This window comes from Leuciscus leuciscus, assembly GCF_965113295.1.
Source record: "Leuciscus leuciscus genome assembly, contig: HAP1_SCAFFOLD_224, whole genome shotgun sequence".
NCBI lineage: Eukaryota > Metazoa > Chordata > Actinopteri > Cypriniformes > Leuciscidae > Leuciscus > Leuciscus leuciscus.
The window spans coordinates 101,753-120,165 of record NW_028118487.1 but is presented as its reverse complement, the minus strand read 5'-3'; the positions used below and the strand labels follow the sequence as shown (position 1 = coordinate 120,165).

At 39.0% G+C, this 18,413-nt stretch overlaps 2 protein-coding genes and 1 long non-coding RNA gene across 5 annotated transcripts; 1 reads left to right on the top strand and 2 right to left on the bottom strand.

Annotated features, from left to right (window-relative positions):
• Positions 1-8,201: 8,201 nt before the first annotated feature.
• LOC309491409 (uncharacterized protein) lies at positions 8,202-12,897 on the bottom strand. The gene is made up of 13 exons (XM_082190473.1): positions 12,348-12,897; positions 11,969-12,088; positions 11,781-11,825; positions 11,573-11,691; positions 11,362-11,484; positions 11,222-11,287; positions 11,035-11,123; positions 10,832-10,937; positions 10,406-10,511; positions 10,040-10,118; positions 9,696-9,931; positions 9,106-9,327; positions 8,202-8,922 (listed from the first exon to the last, which is right to left on the bottom strand). Exons 1-13 carry the CDS (start codon positions 12,355-12,357, stop codon positions 8,513-8,515), a joined length of 1,731 nt encoding a protein of 576 aa, XP_082046599.1. The 5' UTR covers positions 12,358-12,897; the 3' UTR covers positions 8,202-8,512.
• Positions 12,898-13,076: 179 nt separating this feature from the next.
• Positions 13,077-16,266, bottom strand: LOC309491407 (uncharacterized protein). Of its 3 annotated transcripts, none has more exons than XM_082190472.1 (7): positions 15,701-16,006; positions 15,505-15,612; positions 15,258-15,391; positions 14,979-15,152; positions 14,635-14,870; positions 14,184-14,405; positions 13,077-13,337 (listed from the first exon to the last, which is right to left on the bottom strand). In XM_082190472.1, exons 1-7 carry the CDS (start codon positions 15,977-15,979, stop codon positions 13,177-13,179), a joined length of 1,314 nt encoding a protein of 437 aa, XP_082046598.1. In that variant the 5' UTR covers positions 15,980-16,006; the 3' UTR covers positions 13,077-13,176. The 3 variants fall into 3 exon arrangements, with proteins under 3 accessions (XP_082046598.1, XP_082046597.1, XP_082046596.1); XM_082190471.1 differs by adding an exon at positions 16,036-16,266 and having other exon boundaries at positions 13,234-14,405; positions 15,701-15,902; XM_082190470.1 differs by having other exon boundaries at positions 13,234-14,405; positions 15,701-16,008.
• Positions 16,267-16,336: 70 nt separating this feature from the next.
• LOC309491408 lies at positions 16,337-17,750 on the top strand. The gene is made up of 2 exons (XR_014203102.1): positions 16,337-16,420; positions 17,100-17,750. It is a non-coding gene; the product is annotated as an uncharacterized lncRNA (long non-coding RNA).
• Positions 17,751-18,413: the final 663 nt, after the last annotated feature.

The following is an 18,413-nucleotide window of genomic DNA, read 5'->3' as shown; positions in this document are numbered from 1 at the left end:
AAAAACATTTTTTTTAACAAAAAGTTGTTTCAACTCATGTACCTATCTATCCATCCATCCATCCATCCATCCATCCATCCATCCATCCATCCATCCATCCATCCATCCATCCATCCATCCATCCATCACTCCATCCATCAATCTATCTATAGAAATAGACACTTACCTGTCAGCATTGGTGCTGTTTCAGCACTCGTGCTGATATGCACGGCAAATGCAACCATTTTGCATTGACAGGTGAACAGCTGGGGGAAAACTCAAGTTCAGTTTGCGTCAGGGCGTCTGCATGGATGCAGGGTCAAAGGCCAAAGGCCTGGCACGCTACCTCACCTAACCAGCTAAACCTACCCACCACCTGCACAAAAAAACAGAAAACAAAACCAAAAAACACTGACCACTGGCGGGACCTACACAGACCCTACCCAAAATATACCAGGATAGACCACCCCTATATAAAATAACCCTAGATACAACAGCAATTTATAAAATAGACCCCTGTTAAAAAAAAACAAATCTAAAAAATAAAGTGCAGTACCGTGTCTACACACCTGGTGGCGCTAGAGGCGCACCAAACCACCACCAGTCGACTAGCCATACATCAATTACTATATAAACCAAGTTTCGTACAGATAAAACACACCGTTGCAGATATATGGACAGTTAAGATTCGGCCAATCAGATGCCCTTTATGCAAATGAGGGTGGTTACTAATGAGGGTGAAAGTCGTTTTTACCTCCCTACCTATATGCCATTTTAACCCTAACCTAACCATAGCCTCAAACTAACCCTAAACCCAAACTAACCATTAGTCCAAAGACTACTTTCAATATTTAACACAAAACAATAAAAAAATATGAACAAACAGTCGATCAAACTCATCTATCCATCTATCCATCTATCCATCTATCCATCTATCTATCCATCCATCCATCCATCACTCCATCACTCCATCACTCCATCCATCCATGTATAACACAGGCCTAAAAACATTCACTTTTTCAAACAAAAACTTTTTTTTTTTTAACAAAAAGTTGTTTAAACTCATGTATCTATATATTCATCTATTCATCTATCTATCTATTTATCTATCTATCCATCCATCCATCCATCCATCCATCACTCCATCCATCCATGTATAACACAGGCCTAAAAACATTCACTTTTTCAAACAAAAACATATTTTTTTTAACAAAAAGTGGTTTAAACTCATGTATCTATATATTCATCTATTCATCTATCTATCCATCCATCCATCCATCACTCCATCACTCCATCCATCAATGTAACACAGGCCTAAAAAACATTCACTTTTTCAAACAAAAACATTTTTTTTAACAAAAACATTTTTTTTAACAAAAAGTTGTTTCAACTCATGTACCTATCTATCCATCCATCCATCCATCCATCCATCCATCCATCCATCCATCCATCCATCCATCCATCCATCCATCCATCCATCCATCACTCCATCCATCAATCTATCTATAGAAATAGACACTTACCTGTCAGCATTGGTGCTGTTTCAGCACTCGTGCTGATATGCACGGCAAATGCAACCATTTTGCATTGACAGGTGAACAGCTGGGGGAAAACTCAAGTTCAGTTTGCGTCAGGGCGTCTGCATGGATGCAGGGTCAAAGGCCAAAGGCCTGGCACGCTACCTCACCTAACCAGCTAAACCTACCCACCACCTGCACAAAAAAACAGAAAACAAAACCAAAAAACACTGACCACTGGCGGGACCTACACAGACCCTACCCAAAATATACCAGGATAGACCACCCCTATATAAAATAACCCTAGATACAACAGCAATTTATAAAATAGACCCCTGTTAAAAAAAAAAAAATCTAAAAAATAAAGTGCAGTACCGTGTCTACACACCTGGTGGCGCTAGAGGCGCACCAAACCACCACCAGTCGACTAGCCATACATCAATTACTATATAAACCAAGTTTCGTACAGATAAAACACACCGTTGCAGATATATGGACAGTTAAGATTCGGCCAATCAGATGCCCTTTATGCAAATGAGGGTGGTTACTAATGAGGGTGAAAGTCGTTTTTACCTCCCTACCTATATGCCATTTTAACCCTAACCTAACCATAGCCTCAAACTAACCCTAAACCCAAACTAACCATTAGTCCAAAGACTACTTTCAATATTTAACACAAAACAATAAAAAAATATGAACAAACAGTCGATCAAACTCATCTATCCATCTATCCATCTATCCATCTATCCATCTATCTATCCATCCATCCATCCATCACTCCATCACTCCATCACTCCATCCATCCATGTATAACACAGGCCTAAAAACATTCACTTTTTCAAACAAAAACTTTTTTTTTTTTAACAAAAAGTTGTTTAAACTCATGTATCTATATATTCATCTATTCATCTATCTATCTATTTATCTATCTATCCATCCATCCATCCATCCATCCATCACTCCATCCATCCATGTATAACACAGGCCTAAAAACATTCACTTTTTCAAACAAAAACATATTTTTTTTAACAAAAAGTGGTTTAAACTCATGTATCTATATATTCATCTATTCATCTATCTATCCATCCATCCATCCATCCATCCATCACTCCATCACTCCATCCATCAATGTAACACAGGCCTAAAAAACATTCACTTTTTCAAACAAAAACATTTTTTTTAACAAAAACATTTTTTTTAACAAAAAGTTGTTTCAACTCATGTACCTATCTATCCATCCATCCATCCATCCATCCATCCATCCATCCATCCATCCATCCATCCATCCATCCATCCATCCATCCATCCATCACTCCATCCATCAATCTATCTATAGAAATAGACACTTACCTGTCAGCATTGGTGCTGTTTCAGCACTCGTGCTGATATGCACGGCAAATGCAACCATTTTGCATTGACAGGTGAACAGCTGGGGGAAAACTCAAGTTCAGTTTGCGTCAGGGCGTCTGCATGGATGCAGGGTCAAAGGCCAAAGGCCTGGCACGCTACCTCACCTAACCAGCTAAACCTACCCACCACCTGCACAAAAAAACAGAAAACAAAACCAAAAAACACTGACCACTGGCGGGACCTACACAGACCCTACCCAAAATATACCAGGATAGACCACCCCTATATAAAATAACCCTAGATACAACAGCAATTTATAAAATAGACCCCTGTTAAAAAAAAACAAATCTAAAAAATAAAGTGCAGTACCGTGTCTACACACCTGGTGGCGCTAGAGGCGCACCAAACCACCACCAGTCGACTAGCCATACATCAATTACTATATAAACCAAGTTTCGTACAGATAAAACACACCGTTGCAGATATATGGACAGTTAAGATTCGGCCAATCAGATGCCCTTTATGCAAATGAGGGTGGTTACTAATGAGGGTGAAAGTCGTTTTTACCTCCCTACCTATATGCCATTTTAACCCTAACCTAACCATAGCCTCAAACTAACCCTAAACCCAAACTAACCATTAGTCCAAAGACTACTTTCAATATTTAACACAAAACAATAAAAAAATATGAACAAACAGTCGATCAAACTCATCTATCCATCTATCCATCTATCCATCTATCCATCTATCTATCCATCCATCCATCCATCACTCCATCACTCCATCACTCCATCCATCCATGTATAACACAGGCCTAAAAACATTCACTTTTTCAAACAAAAACTTTTTTTTTTTTAACAAAAAGTTGTTTAAACTCATGTATCTATATATTCATCTATTCATCTATCTATCTATTTATCTATCTATCCATCCATCCATCCATCCATCCATCACTCCATCCATCCATGTATAACACAGGCCTAAAAACATTCACTTTTTCAAACAAAAACATATTTTTTTTAACAAAAAGTGGTTTAAACTCATGTATCTATATATTCATCTATTCATCTATCTATCCATCCATCCATCCATCCATCCATCACTCCATCACTCCATCCATCAATGTAACACAGGCCTAAAAAACATTCACTTTTTCAAACAAAAACATTTTTTTTAACAAAAACATTTTTTTTAACAAAAACATTTTTTTTAACAAAAAGTTGTTTCAACTCATGTACCTATCTATCCATCCATCCATCCATCCATCCATCCATCCATCCATCCATCCATCCATCCATCCATCCATCCATCCATCACTCCATCCATCAATCTATCTATAGAAATAGACACTTACCTGTCAGCATTGGTGCTGTTTCAGCACTCGTGCTGATATGCACGGCAAATGCAACCATTTTGCATTGACAGGTGAACAGCTGGGGGAAAACTCAAGTTCAGTTTGCGTCAGGGCGTCTGCATGGATGCAGGGTCAAAGGCCAAAGGCCTGGCACGCTACCTCACCTAACCAGCTAAACCTACCCACCACCTGCACAAAAAAACAGAAAACAAAACCAAAAAACACTGACCACTGGCGGGACCTACACAGACCCTACCCAAAATATACCAGGATAGACCACCCCTATATAAAATAACCCTAGATACAACAGCAATTTATAAAATAGACCCCTGTTAAAAAAAAACAAATCTAAAAAATAAAGTGCAGTACCGTGTCTACACACCTGGTGGCGCTAGAGGCGCACCAAACCACCACCAGTCGACTAGCCATACATCAATTACTATATAAACCAAGTTTCGTACAGATAAAACACACCGTTGCAGATATATGGACAGTTAAGATTCGGCCAATCAGATGCCCTTTATGCAAATGAGGGTGGTTACTAATGAGGGTGAAAGTCGTTTTTACCTCCCTACCTATATGCCATTTTAACCCTAACCTAACCATAGCCTCAAACTAACCCTAAACCCAAACTAACCATTAGTCCAAAGACTACTTTCAATATTTAACACAAAACAATAAAAAAATATGAACAAACAGTCGATCAAACTCATCTATCCATCTATCCATCTATCCATCTATCCATCTATCTATCCATCCATCCATCCATCACTCCATCACTCCATCACTCCATCCATCCATGTATAACACAGGCCTAAAAACATTCACTTTTTCAAACAAAAACTTTTTTTTTTTAACAAAAAGTTGTTTAAACTCATGTATCTATATATTCATCTATTCATCTATCTATCTATTTATCTATCTATCCATCCATCCATCCATCCATCCATCACTCCATCCATCCATGTATAACACAGGCCTAAAAACATTCACTTTTTCAAACAAAAACATATTTTTTTTAACAAAAAGTGGTTTAAACTCATGTATCTATATATTCATCTATTCATCTATCTATCCATCCATCCATCCATCCATCCATCACTCCATCACTCCATCCATCAATGTAACACAGGCCTAAAAAACATTCACTTTTTCAAACAAAAACATTTTTTTTAACAAAAACATTTTTTTTAACAAAAAGTTGTTTCAACTCATGTACCTATCTATCCATCCATCCATCCATCCATCCATCCATCCATCCATCCATCCATCCATCCATCCATCCATCCATCCATCACTCCATCCATCAATCTATCTATAGAAATAGACACTTACCTGTCAGCATTGGTGCTGTTTCAGCACTCGTGCTGATATGCACGGCAAATGCAACCATTTTGCATTGACAGGTGAACAGCTGGGGGAAAACTCAAGTTCAGTTTGCGTCAGGGCGTCTGCATGGATGCAGGGTCAAAGGCCAAAGGCCTGGCACGCTACCTCACCTAACCAGCTAAACCTACCCACCACCTGCACAAAAAAACAGAAAACAAAACCAAAAAACACTGACCACTGGCGGGACCTACACAGACCCTACCCAAAATATACCAGGATAGACCACCCCTATATAAAATAACCCTAGATACAACAGCAATTTATAAAATAGACCCCTGTTAAAAAAAAACAAATCTAAAAAATAAAGTGCAGTACCGTGTCTACACACCTGGTGGCGCTAGAGGCGCACCAAACCACCACCAGTCGACTAGCCATACATCAATTACTATATAAACCAAGTTTCGTACAGATAAAACACACCGTTGCAGATATATGGACAGTTAAGATTCGGCCAATCAGATGCCCTTTATGCAAATGAGGGTGGTTACTAATGAGGGTGAAAGTCGTTTTTACCTCCCTACCTATATGCCATTTTAACCCTAACCTAACCTAACCATAGCCCCAAACTAACCCTAAACCCAAACTAACCATTAGTCCAAAGACTACTTTCAATATTTAACACAAAACAATAAAAAAATATGAACAAACAGTCGATCAAACTCATCTATCCATCTATCCATCTATCCATCTATCTATCCATCCATCCATCCATCACTCCATCACTCCATCACTCCATCCATCCATGTATAACACAGGCCTAAAAACATTCACTTTTTCAAACAAAAACTTTTTTTTTTTTAACAAAAAGTTGTTTAAACTCATGTATCTATATATTCATCTATTCATCTATCTATCTATTTATCTATCTATCCATCCATCCATCCATCCATCCATCCATCACTCCATCACTCCATCCATCCATGTATAACACAGGCCTAAAAACATTCACTTTTTCAAACAAAAACATATTTTTTTTAACAAAAAGTGGTTTAAACTCATGTATCTATATATTCATCTATTCATCTATCTATCCATCCATCCATCCATCCATCCATCACTCCATCACTCCATCCATCAATGTAACACAGGCCTAAAAAACATTCACTTTTTCAAACAAAAACATTTTTTTTAACAAAAACATTTTTTTTAACAAAAAGTTGTTTCAACTCATGTACCTATCTATCCATCCATCCATCCATCCATCCATCCATCCATCCATCCATCCATCCATCCATCCATCCATCCATCCATCACTCCATCCATCAATCTATCTATAGAAATAGACACTTACCTGTCAGCATTGGTGCTGTTTCAGCACTCGTGCTGATATGCACGGCAAATGCAACCATTTTGCATTGACAGGTGAACAGCTGGGGGAAAACTCAAGTTCAGTTTGCGTCAGGGCGTCTGCATGGATGCAGGGTCAAAGGCCAAAGGCCTGGCACGCTACCTCACCTAACCAGCTAAACCTACCCACCACCTGCACAAAAAAACAGAAAACAAAACCAAAAAACACTGACCACTGGCGGGACCTACACAGACCCTACCCAAAATATACCAGGATAGACCACCCCTATATAAAATAACCCTAGATACAACAGCAATTTATAAAATAGACCCCTGTTAAAAAAAAACAAATCTAAAAAATAAAGTGCAGTACCGTGTCTACACACCTGGTGGCGCTAGAGGCGCACCAAACCACCACCAGTCGACTAGCCATACATCAATTACTATATAAACCAAGTTTCGTACAGATAAAACACACCGTTGCAGATATCTGGACAGTTAAGATTCGGCCAATCAGATTCCATATATGCAAATGAGGGTGGTTACTAATGAGGGTGAAAGTCGTTTTTACCTCCCTACCTAACCCTAACCCTAACATGAGATCAACACACAAGATGAAAGATGTCTTAAAAGGCATTTATTTTTGTAACATTTAAAACTTAGACCACAGAGTTACAAATATGTAATAAACGATCAGGAGTCAGCTGACCAATCAGGACGTGGCACCAATCAGACTGCAGGACCAATCCAGTCTTCTTCCTGGACAGAGAACAATACAAACAACTCACACATAGAAACAGATCAAAAGGGACATAACTTGATAATTTTGCTTGTTTTAATGTATTAGCCATCCATCCATCCAGGCCCAGCCAGAGCAGGACAACTGGGCATAGGTGCTCAAATTCATACAAAGCCACATTACATACAGCCATTGAGCCGGTTCAGCACTGGTGCTGATATGCACGCCAAATGCAACCATTACGCATTGACAGGTTAACAGGTGGGGAAAACTCAAGTACACTTTGCGTCAGGCCGTCTGCATGCAGGGTCAAAGGCCACAACACCACTTGTGATTTGCAATAGAAGAAAACATTACATTGAGTTTGTGAATAAACAATGCATTCATTTTGAAATTGTTTTCTGTAAATACACTGGTTTCTGTTGCAATGTTAAGGGCCTACGGAGCATGAGAACTGGACTCAGAGGCTCAAATCAGGAGGGGGGGGGGGGGGGCTCACTTTTGTATACACTAAAAAGTAATTTGGTTGTATACACTAATGCATGACATCTCAAATTAAAATATTTATAGAGAACAAGCAGAGAAATTGAGATGGGTAACAGATTTATTTGAAAAATAAAAAAGTGACAAACATTTTACAAAATAACATCTTAAAAAGAAACAATGTAAACATTAAAGAACTATAAAATAAAAACTATAACAGAACTATAAAATTGAGACAAAACAACTGGCAACGAAATCAAGCTCTGTGGACTGAGGGGAAAGGGGAGACAAAAAAACCCCGGCAGGCAGCCATCTTCGGCACAAGATCCACATACAAATTCATCCAGTCCTCGGAACCAAGCTTCGCCTGTGTCGAAAAGTGACAGGACAGATTTTTTAGGTGCAAGTCCTGGCCTACTCATCAAGCCATTCTAGGTTTAAGCCCTCGCCACGGAATGAGGTCCTCCGAACACCATAATCGAATTTGAGCTGGGTGTCGACAGGTATGTCAGAGAGCGCTTTGAACAAAATTACATCCGTTTTCACTCCACTCAGCTTAACGGAGCAGTAAAACGGCTTTAAGTTTGGCATCTTTGCAGAATGATTTATGAGTCGGCCAAACGTGTCCGAGTTGGGATGGCATGTGCAGGGAAAGGTCTGCGCGTCGACACATAGGTCTCTTTGGCCCGCCTTAAAAAAAAACAAGTAGCCAGCCTGGTCACCGAGGTCCCGCATCATCTCCTTCCCAACTGATGCTGGAATCACCTTCCCGTGATAGTCACAAACTATTTCCCCTTTAAGAAAGGGCCGTGTTGCAACCACTCCTACAATAGAACAAAACATTACATTTTGAGTTGGTTGAATAAACATTGCATTCATTTGAAAAATGTGTTCTGTAAAAAAAAAAAAAAAACCTCTACTGCCTATGCTAATAATTCACTGCAGTATACGTTGCATGGCCCACGTTTCATTTATAGAACAAACTAATGCCACAGTTTTACCCTTACCACGACCTTGCTTGGCACCGAAGTCCTTAATAGCCAGCCCCGTCCAGGTCTGCTCAGACAGGCACTTCATTATGGCCTCATCCGACTCTATGGCGAGGTTGGAAGGAGATGGTTTCCACAACCGTTGAATCTCCTCTGGCTTCGGGTAGTTGGACTTCCACCCCTCCTGCCTAATCAGCCTCGACAACTTTCCGGTCGAAGGCTTATGGACTTTGAAGTGTTCTGAAAGACAAAATGAAACCACTTTACTCAAAAGAAGTCAAAAGTGATCGTGTGAGTCGGACATTGCTGCGTTTTGATAGAGATAGTGTGTGGTAGGAAAAGGTGTTTGGGTTTGGAGTTTGTATTAAAAAAAAACAAACAAAGGTTTAGTTTTGACCAGGAGATCAAACCCTTGGCTAATTGTGTGATGTGGGTGTGTTGCTGTGTTAAGGGGTTTAGAAAAAAAAAATGCCTTAAGCATTGGTAAAAACTTGGCGGCTGTTTACAAAAAAATTTAAAAAAAAATTAAAAAAAACACCCACAGCAACCTGCAGCGTCTGCATGTTAAAATGCGGGACAATGCTGTATTGGTGGATTCGGAGACTTACCCAGAAGATATTCCCGCCTCTGGGCGTACTGCGAGACCCGCCACTTATCATAGAAGGTGCGGTCTTCAGGAAACCCATACTTCACACGCTGTTTTTTCGATGGAGGCTGCCCATCCAGTGAAATGGGAAAACTGGTCACAAATGCAGAGAAGTCTTTGCGGGCAGTTGGCAGACTCGACCTGCCTCCGGCTGTAGCCAATTCAGCAAATGACTGGTGGTCGTCGTCCGAAGAATTGCTTTGTAGGCGAGGAACAAAAAGGTTTGTTACTTGGGCAAAATTATGGCTACTCGGATGTAAAGATTGTTTGTGACATGTTAGGTCCTTGCTGCGTGAAGAGACATACACGCACAAAGAGTCCAGCAGCACAGCTGCGTCAACAGCGTCCTGGCACAACCAGAATGAGCACAACCGGGTTAAATCATCTAGAAAACAATACAGAATAAAAGAGAGAAAAAAAATAGGAGGCCAAAAACAATTTATATAGATGTAATGCTCTCCCTGTGTCATGTCTGGGAAGAACTGCAATAATCATTACGAACATTTTTATTAGCTTCTCGAGACATTCACAGCTCAAGGATTTTACTGCCATAAGGTCTACTCTACATACTAAATCATAATTTAAAAAACTGGTTATGCATCAGTGATTTAAACGATGTGTACTAAAATGAATGGTGCTCTGTCTGAACTTGAGAACTTCCGTGAAACGTACCACTGTCTTGTAGAAGAGTGACAGCTATGTGTTTCCTGAGGTTGTTAACTGATTCTTCATCACTGGAAAAATCAATTGGCTGCTGACGGAGAATACATTCGGCAAACTACAAAAAATGTAATAAAAAAAGATGTGTGTATATATATATATATATATATATATATATATATATATATATATATATATATATATATATGTTGTCATTTTAGGACAGTGCTATTAGAAATTACTATATGATGTCCATGGCCACCATCATATAATCATCCTTATTTTTTTATTTATTATTCAATCAAATTGGATGTTTAAGTCATTGAAACTTGAATTCATCAAACTGACTTAAAAAAATAAGTTGAATCTTATATGTCAGGAAAACATATTACATTAACTCATCAAAATAAGTTGAGCAGTTTTTTACACCTTTGATACCTTCAGTGCAAAAACTCCACAGGACGAGGAATCCCTCTGTTTGGGATGAGGAACCGTCTCGCACGTCCAGGCTGAGGCGTCGTATCCTCTCTGAAGCATCAGTGCTCTTATATTGACAAACAACAATGTAACAAATGACAGCGCTATGCATTGTAGTTTCAAATACATTACTGTAAAAAGCCTTTGATTTTATTTATTCATACCTTGTCACCTTCTGGCACTTCATTATATCGATTTGACTTTCTCCCATTGGGTCTAAAAACAATGCCTTCTTCTGTGATGGCAGGATAACCTTTCAGTATTTTAGAATATATAGAAACATAGTTATGCACACTAATGGTCCATTTTAGTTTGGTTTATTTCAAAAACAAAGCAAGTTCCATCTTATACCGTAACTGTCCAGTGGTTGTGCTTGTTTGTGATGCCAATGATGAAGTGGTACACTGAGGGGTCAATCTGAAAATATTTTTGTTGTTGTTAGAATTCAAAGCCTTTGTGACCTTATCGTATTTACACTGAATAAAACCAACCTTCAGCATTGTTAAATGTCCTCGCCAAATTTTTCTCATTTCAAAGCTGTCTATGTAGAATGCCTGCTCTGCTGACCGAATGTTGAATTTCTGGATTTCCAGATAGATGAAGGCATTGATGACCTGCTGACAATGAGGTTCACATGAGGGTGCATACATGTTGTGTTTATTATACATAATAATAAAGTCAAGCGACTGTTTGTTTGTGTACCTCACTCTCGAGCTCCAGACCTGGAGAAGTACTGTAAAGGTCAAAAAAGAAGACTTTGTATGGCCCAATTTTGGAGACCATCACAAAAACATTCTTTCCTCTCCATGCATCTGTAATGCCTGTATTTGAAAACATACTGAGTGTATAATGTCACTTTTCAAAGAGCCTTCCCATAGTTCACATCACAGACGCAATATTTCTAACTTACACTGTTCTATGCGTGGGCTGACTTGAGTTTCTGACACAGTTTCTGCTGTGGAAGGGTGGATAACACAGTGATAGATTATTTGTTTATTTAGTTTGACAACACAACTACAATTTTAAATGTGTCTTGCCTTATACAAAATAAATATAATGTTAAAAAAAGTATGTGAATTGATATTTTACTGTTTGTACATGTGCCCAGATCCAGCAGACGATGCTCTAGCCTCCTCATGTCTTCCTTGCTATCTATAATGAGTTGGACAACATGTCGTCTTACATCCTTGTATTGCCTTCTGATGCGTCTCACAGACTCTAGAAAGAAATAATGAATGTGAATTATGAGATGGGTTATTGTCCCAGTGCTAACTTATTCCATATGGCTATCACTCAAAGCAATTGTCTAATAAAAGGACTTGAGGATAGAATCATTTGATCTCTCTCTCTCTCTCTCTCTCTCTATGTATATATATATATGTAATTAAATTATTCATTCATTGACGATGTCCTTAAAGACACTTGATGAAGTGGGACCAAACTTTGCATGGCAGTTTTCTAGTGAATCGGGCCTTACCTTCTTCCATTGTCACACGTCAAAAATCAGTCTCTTGCAATAACTGATTCTTTTTAGAAAACCTACAAATAATCATTCAAAAAGTATAAATTAAAAAGAGCCAAAGATGTTGATAAATACACAATCAAAAATACAATTTAAACAAGAGAACAATAAAGACTACAAAATTAATCATTGTTTCGCTACATGACGTTCAAGCATGGTATTTTTTTTAGTAAAAAAATGTTCATGTCCAAATGGTTTTATATATGGCAGAGAAAAAAAAAAAAGCTATAGCAAAAGTGTTACAAGGTAACAACACAGCGTATAAACGCTCGATCACTTCAAAGCCACATGAAACTGTTATTTATCCACTCAGTAGCCCAGTTTCGAAACCGCTCACGTGATGTCATAAGTACAGGCATAACTTGAAATATCATGCAAATAATTAAAAAAGTTGAAAGACTGTCACCTTGATCAGCAGAAGATCGATCTCACACGGTGTAAAACAACAGGTTTGATTGACAGTAAGACGTCACAGGTCACAGAGGGGGATGGGAATTAGTAGAGTAGCGGTGGCCATACAGTAGGCTATAATATCTCTAATTTACACTCGTGGCCACTGATGTTTTGCCCCTCGTAGCAAAGGCAAGGCACGTTATTTATATAGCACATGTCATACTCAATGGCAATTTAAAGTGCTTTACATGAAAAGGAAACATAACAATATAAAAAGTAAAAAATAAAAAAGAGAAAAAACTACTTAAAGCACATGTGCATTTCATTTGAGACCGAAGGACAGTGGGGTCGATTGAACATATCATATCATTTTGTCTATTCATAAAGATTGTCAGACACGTTGCCCCTTCATTTTTAATATTCTGCATCTATAATAAACTTTAGGCCATAACTGAGAACAGAATAAGGAGCGGGACTTCTCATTTAAAAAGGAATCTGCTGCCCTCTGCTGGACAACTTGAGACAACTTCCACTTTAGCAACAGATATCCTCCTGGGACCCAGAAAAAAAAAGTTTTTTGAATTTAGTTTTTTTCCAGGTTATCACACTGTTTAGAGCACAATAAACAAATGGTAAAAAAAAACATTTTTGAAAAATAATATTTTATTCATACGTTATGCTATGTCCTCTGTAGTGGACGTCAGGACTAAGTTGTTTAAAAAATAAAATGACATGAAATTATATGTATAGGCAAAAACAATGGGATTTTTTTTTTCAATCACCAATAAATTTGGGGGTTTCAGGATTTTTTCAACCAAAATTTGTATAAAGATTATTCTCAACTATGTTATGAAAGAAATAATGGAATGAATTGATACACCATTTTACTTTATGCAATATGTGGGTAAAATGTCCATAAATTAATATTCCCATTCAATGCAATGTATCTATAAACTGTATCTAATGTGCACATTAATGTGTTCTTGGAGCAACATTTAATGAAAAAAGAAGTGTAATAATTGGAGTAATAATTGGCAACATTTGAATAATAATATCTAATATTTCATAGAAATATTGATGTATAATTTATTTCCATATTCACTTGTTTCGTCTCACAAAATGCCTGATAAACATGATTTAAGTCCTGGTGTCCTCTACAGTGGACACGTATGAAATCAATGCCCTGTTCTGTAACAGAATTTTTTTTTTTTTTTTTAAACCCCTTAACATTTTCCTGAGATGTTGTTTTATGAAATACAATCTGAAAAGTAGTCCAATTTACTTTTTTTTTACCAAAAAAAAAACCTCTACTGCCTATGCTAATAATTCCTTGCAGTATACGTTGCATGGCCCACGTTTCATTTATAGAACAAACTAATGCCACAGTTTTACCCTTACCACGACCTTGCTTGGCACCGAAGTCCTTAATAGCCAGCCCCGTCCAGGTCTGCTCAGACAGGCACTTCATTATGGCCTCATCCGACTCTATGGCGAGGTTGGAAGGAGATGGTTTCCACAACCGTTGAATCTCCTCTGGCTTCGGGTAGTTGGACTTCCACCCCTCCTGCCTAATCAGCCTCGACAACTTTCCGGTCGAAGGCTTATGGACTTTGAAGTGTTCTGAAAGACAAAATGAAACCACTTTACTCAAAAGAAGTCAAAAGTGATCGGTGTGAGTCGGACATTGCTGCGTTTTGATAGAGATAGTGTGTGGTAGAAAAAGGTCTTTGGGTTTTGGGTTTGCATAAAAAAAATAAAAATAAAAAAAAACACACAACCCCACAGCAACCTGCAGCGTCTGCATGTTAAAATGCGGGACAATGCTGTATTGGTGGATTCGGAGACTTACCCAGAAGATATTCCCGCCTCTGGGCGTACTGCGAGACCCGCCACTTATCATAGAAGGTGCCGTCTTCAGGAAACCCATACTTCACACGCTGTTTTTTCGATGGAGGCTGCCCATCCAGTGAAATGGGAAAACTGGTCACAAATGCAGAGAAGTCTTTGCGGGCAGTTGGCAGACTCGAACTGCCTCCGGCTGTAGCCAATTCAGCAAATGACTGGTGGTCGTCGTCCGAAGAATTGCTTTGTAGGCGAGGAACAAAAAGGTTTGTTACTTGGGCAAAATTATGGCTACTCGGATGTAAAGATTGTTTGTGACATGTTAGGTCCTTGCTGCGTGAAGAGACTTACACGCACAAAGAGTCCAGCAGCACAGCTGCGTCAACAGCGTCCTGTGGTCCGACATCACGAGCGCCACGGTCCAGGTAAAACTGCACCGCCTGCCGTTGGGGCTCCGTTAGCTTCTGCGCAGCAATGCCAACCGCCCTGCGCACATCCTGGCTAGTAAAGTGGGGAAGTTTGTGCCTGCAGAAACAAAATGGAACACAAAGGGTTGCCTGTGAAATGACTGTGACTGACAAAATGTAGTTAACGGTGTGCACTCACACACGCATATGTGCAGGTACATACAGATCGTGTAGGCATTTGAGGTCTCGCGATACGCTGGAGACCGCCTCACCGGAGGACACAAGAAAGAAGGCATTGCATGGTTTCTCGTGACAGATGTTCCCTGGCCTTATCTTGCTGAAGTAGACCTGCAAACACTATGGGAAACAAAAACAAAAAAGGGAAAAAATGTCTGTGCGAACAAAAGATTATTAAATGGTATAAACAATGGTAGCAAGTCATCGGCTGTTTATGTCATACTAAAACTCACAGCTTCCTCCCATTGGGTCAGGGCAAGCAGCGTGTTGGTATCCGTGCCCCTCCCTACGCCGATCACCACCCTGCCACTATGCTCAAACCGATCAAGCCAATCTGAATCCTGGATAACGAAAGAGCGGTCACTAATGCATACGTAAACACTGCATCATATCATGAGCGTAAAGTCTTTAAAGTAGACATGGACTTACTGTCAAGGACTCCACAGCAATCGGGCGCAGCATGTGGGCAAAAACCAGTGTAGCTTCGCAGTAGTACCTATACATGGTACTTTCTCTGTGCCCGAGTTTTCTGCCCATCTCCAGATCTTGACACATCCTGTTTATTTCCGGCTTCGCCACTCTTAAAATAGTTTGACAATCTTTGAGTGCAGCAATCCCAAAGAGGAAGAACCTGTTTGGACAAAACAAAAAACAAGACAGGTGTAAGGGATCTGCTGGAGGCAAGTATAGATGAGAACTCAAATGCATTTAGAAACATATCAAGATCAGACATAGAACAAAAGCACAGCGTGGCATTAACTCACAACAGAAGGATGGGACGGCATGACACTCAGCAAACACGGGTACAGTGAAACAAAAAACTGACAAAGACACGTGGCAAACATGAGGGCTTAAATACACACAAGACTAATGACAAGACAAGGGACACCTGTAAACAATGAACCAATGACAACATGGCACATTAGACAAGGGAACACATGGCAGGATCATACTCAACACCAGACAAACAGCTGACAGACACTGTGTCGAGTTGATGAGGGTGATTGACTGATTGATTGCAGAGTGTTTGCAGGTGAGAGCCAAGAGCATTTCTTGGCATTGTGACTTTATCATCTCAGGATAAAAGTGTGGTCGCACATGTCAGTGAGTTTGTTTGTTTGTTTTATTCAGTTGCATTGTCACCTTATGGTAGGTAACATCCACACTACATTTCTCATGATTGATGTTCTTAATTAGTACTTTTGTCTTGTTTCCAGTACAAATGGCTAAATAATCTCAAGTCGAAATGCATTTACTAGAGGAGTAGATTTGTATAAGATGCTGCACTGCAAAAAACAAACATTTTCTTACTTAGTATTATTGTCTGGTTTCCAGTCCAAACATCTAAAAATTCTTACATGAAGATGCATTAAAATGAAGTGGGTTTTTACTCAACACAAGCTAAACTATCTGTCCATGGATTAAGAAAAAGAACCTTAAATTCAATAAGAAACCATATTTTTCTTACCCCATGGACCGATAGTTTTGCTTGTGTTAAGCAAAAAAACCCTTCATTTTAATTATTTCCACAGAAAACCAGACATAATATAGCATTTTACTACTTTAGTAAATTCATCTTGATTTTAAGAAATTCTTTTGATATTAGGACTGGAAAACAAGACACGGATACTAAGTAAGAAAAGCATTTTTTGCAGTGAATGTCTTTGTTAACAACTCCCTTCAATCTGATTTACTTATCACAGAAAACAGGACCCACTATAATTATGACATCTAGTGAATGCATCCTGATTTAAGAATTGTTAGATATTTGGACTGGAAAACGAGACAAGGATACGGAGGGGGAATAACACTCTTTTTCTTTTTGCAGTGTAGCACACGGTTTACTGCACTTACTTTTGAGTCGGACCAGACGGGACTACGCGGGTTGGAGATGGAGCTTCAGCATCGGTCTCCGAGGGCTGATTGGCAACGAAGAAGCCGCGGCGAAGAAGTTCATTGACCAAGTTGGCCTGGGAGCATCTGTCAGGAATGAGCTTGCAGATGACATTGTAGTCCCAGTTTCTGCCGTAGCGGACCCAACCCTTGCTTGAGGCCTTTGCGCTCTGCACCTCGGCTGCTCTCTCCTCTGGAGTGCTGCTCCTCATGCACACACGAGCCAGGTGAACGGAGATGCACTCCTGAGGCTTGTGGCACCGCAAGCAGTGGACAAGATGACGATCAGGAGTCCTGGGAGACAAACAGACACGTGAAAGAAATTATTTCAACGATTTTAAAGAACAATTCATGATTTGAAGAAATGTAATTAAAAAAAAAAACCACACTAAATGAGCAGCAGCACAACAGGGCCTGCCCTGCACTAATGCCATTTGCATTGTGAGGGCCTTAGTCTGTGCACGCTCACACCCTTTAATGACAATGGTCATCTTAAACCTAAACGTTGTCTTTAAACGCTGAGAAACACACAATGAATTCGCTTGAAAACTTGGTTTTAAAAAAATAAAATAATTTGTTTGTGCAATTGTTGTAGTAATTGTTTGTTCTTCTAAACAACTCGCTTTGTTTGTATTCTTTCCAGAAAACAAGACATTGCATCTTATTCCGTTTTACTCCTCTATTAAATGCATAATTATTTATATATAGTGTATATATATTTTTCAATATTTGGACTGTTTTAAAAAAAAAAGACAAACACTAAGTTGGAAAATCATTTTTGGTAGTGTATTTGCAGTCCAGTTTAAACTAAGAATATAGGTGGAAAATGCCTGGTGATCGGGTGTCTCTTAAATTGAAAACACAATAGGTTTGCTTTGAAACGTTGTTAACATGAGTTTTTTGTTTGTTTGTTTTTTTTTGGTTGAGAGAAATTGGTTTCTCTGTAACCACCATGACCTCTGACCTCAATGAATTGATTGTAGCTTATTCACAAAAAACAAGTCGAAGTTGAAAGCTGGATTCTAACTATACATTTTCTTTACATAAAGGCTTTACTTCAAAACTTTGGAACTACACTACCGTTTAGCAGTTTTAGACCTGTAAGACGTCTTAATGTTTTCAAAAAATGTCCCGTTAGCGCTTACCACGAAGACCACGCCCATAGCACCTATAGCACCTTGAATACTTAATGTTTATATATATGAGACACTTCAGAAATCAATCGCATGCCGAATAGCCGATCAAAAAA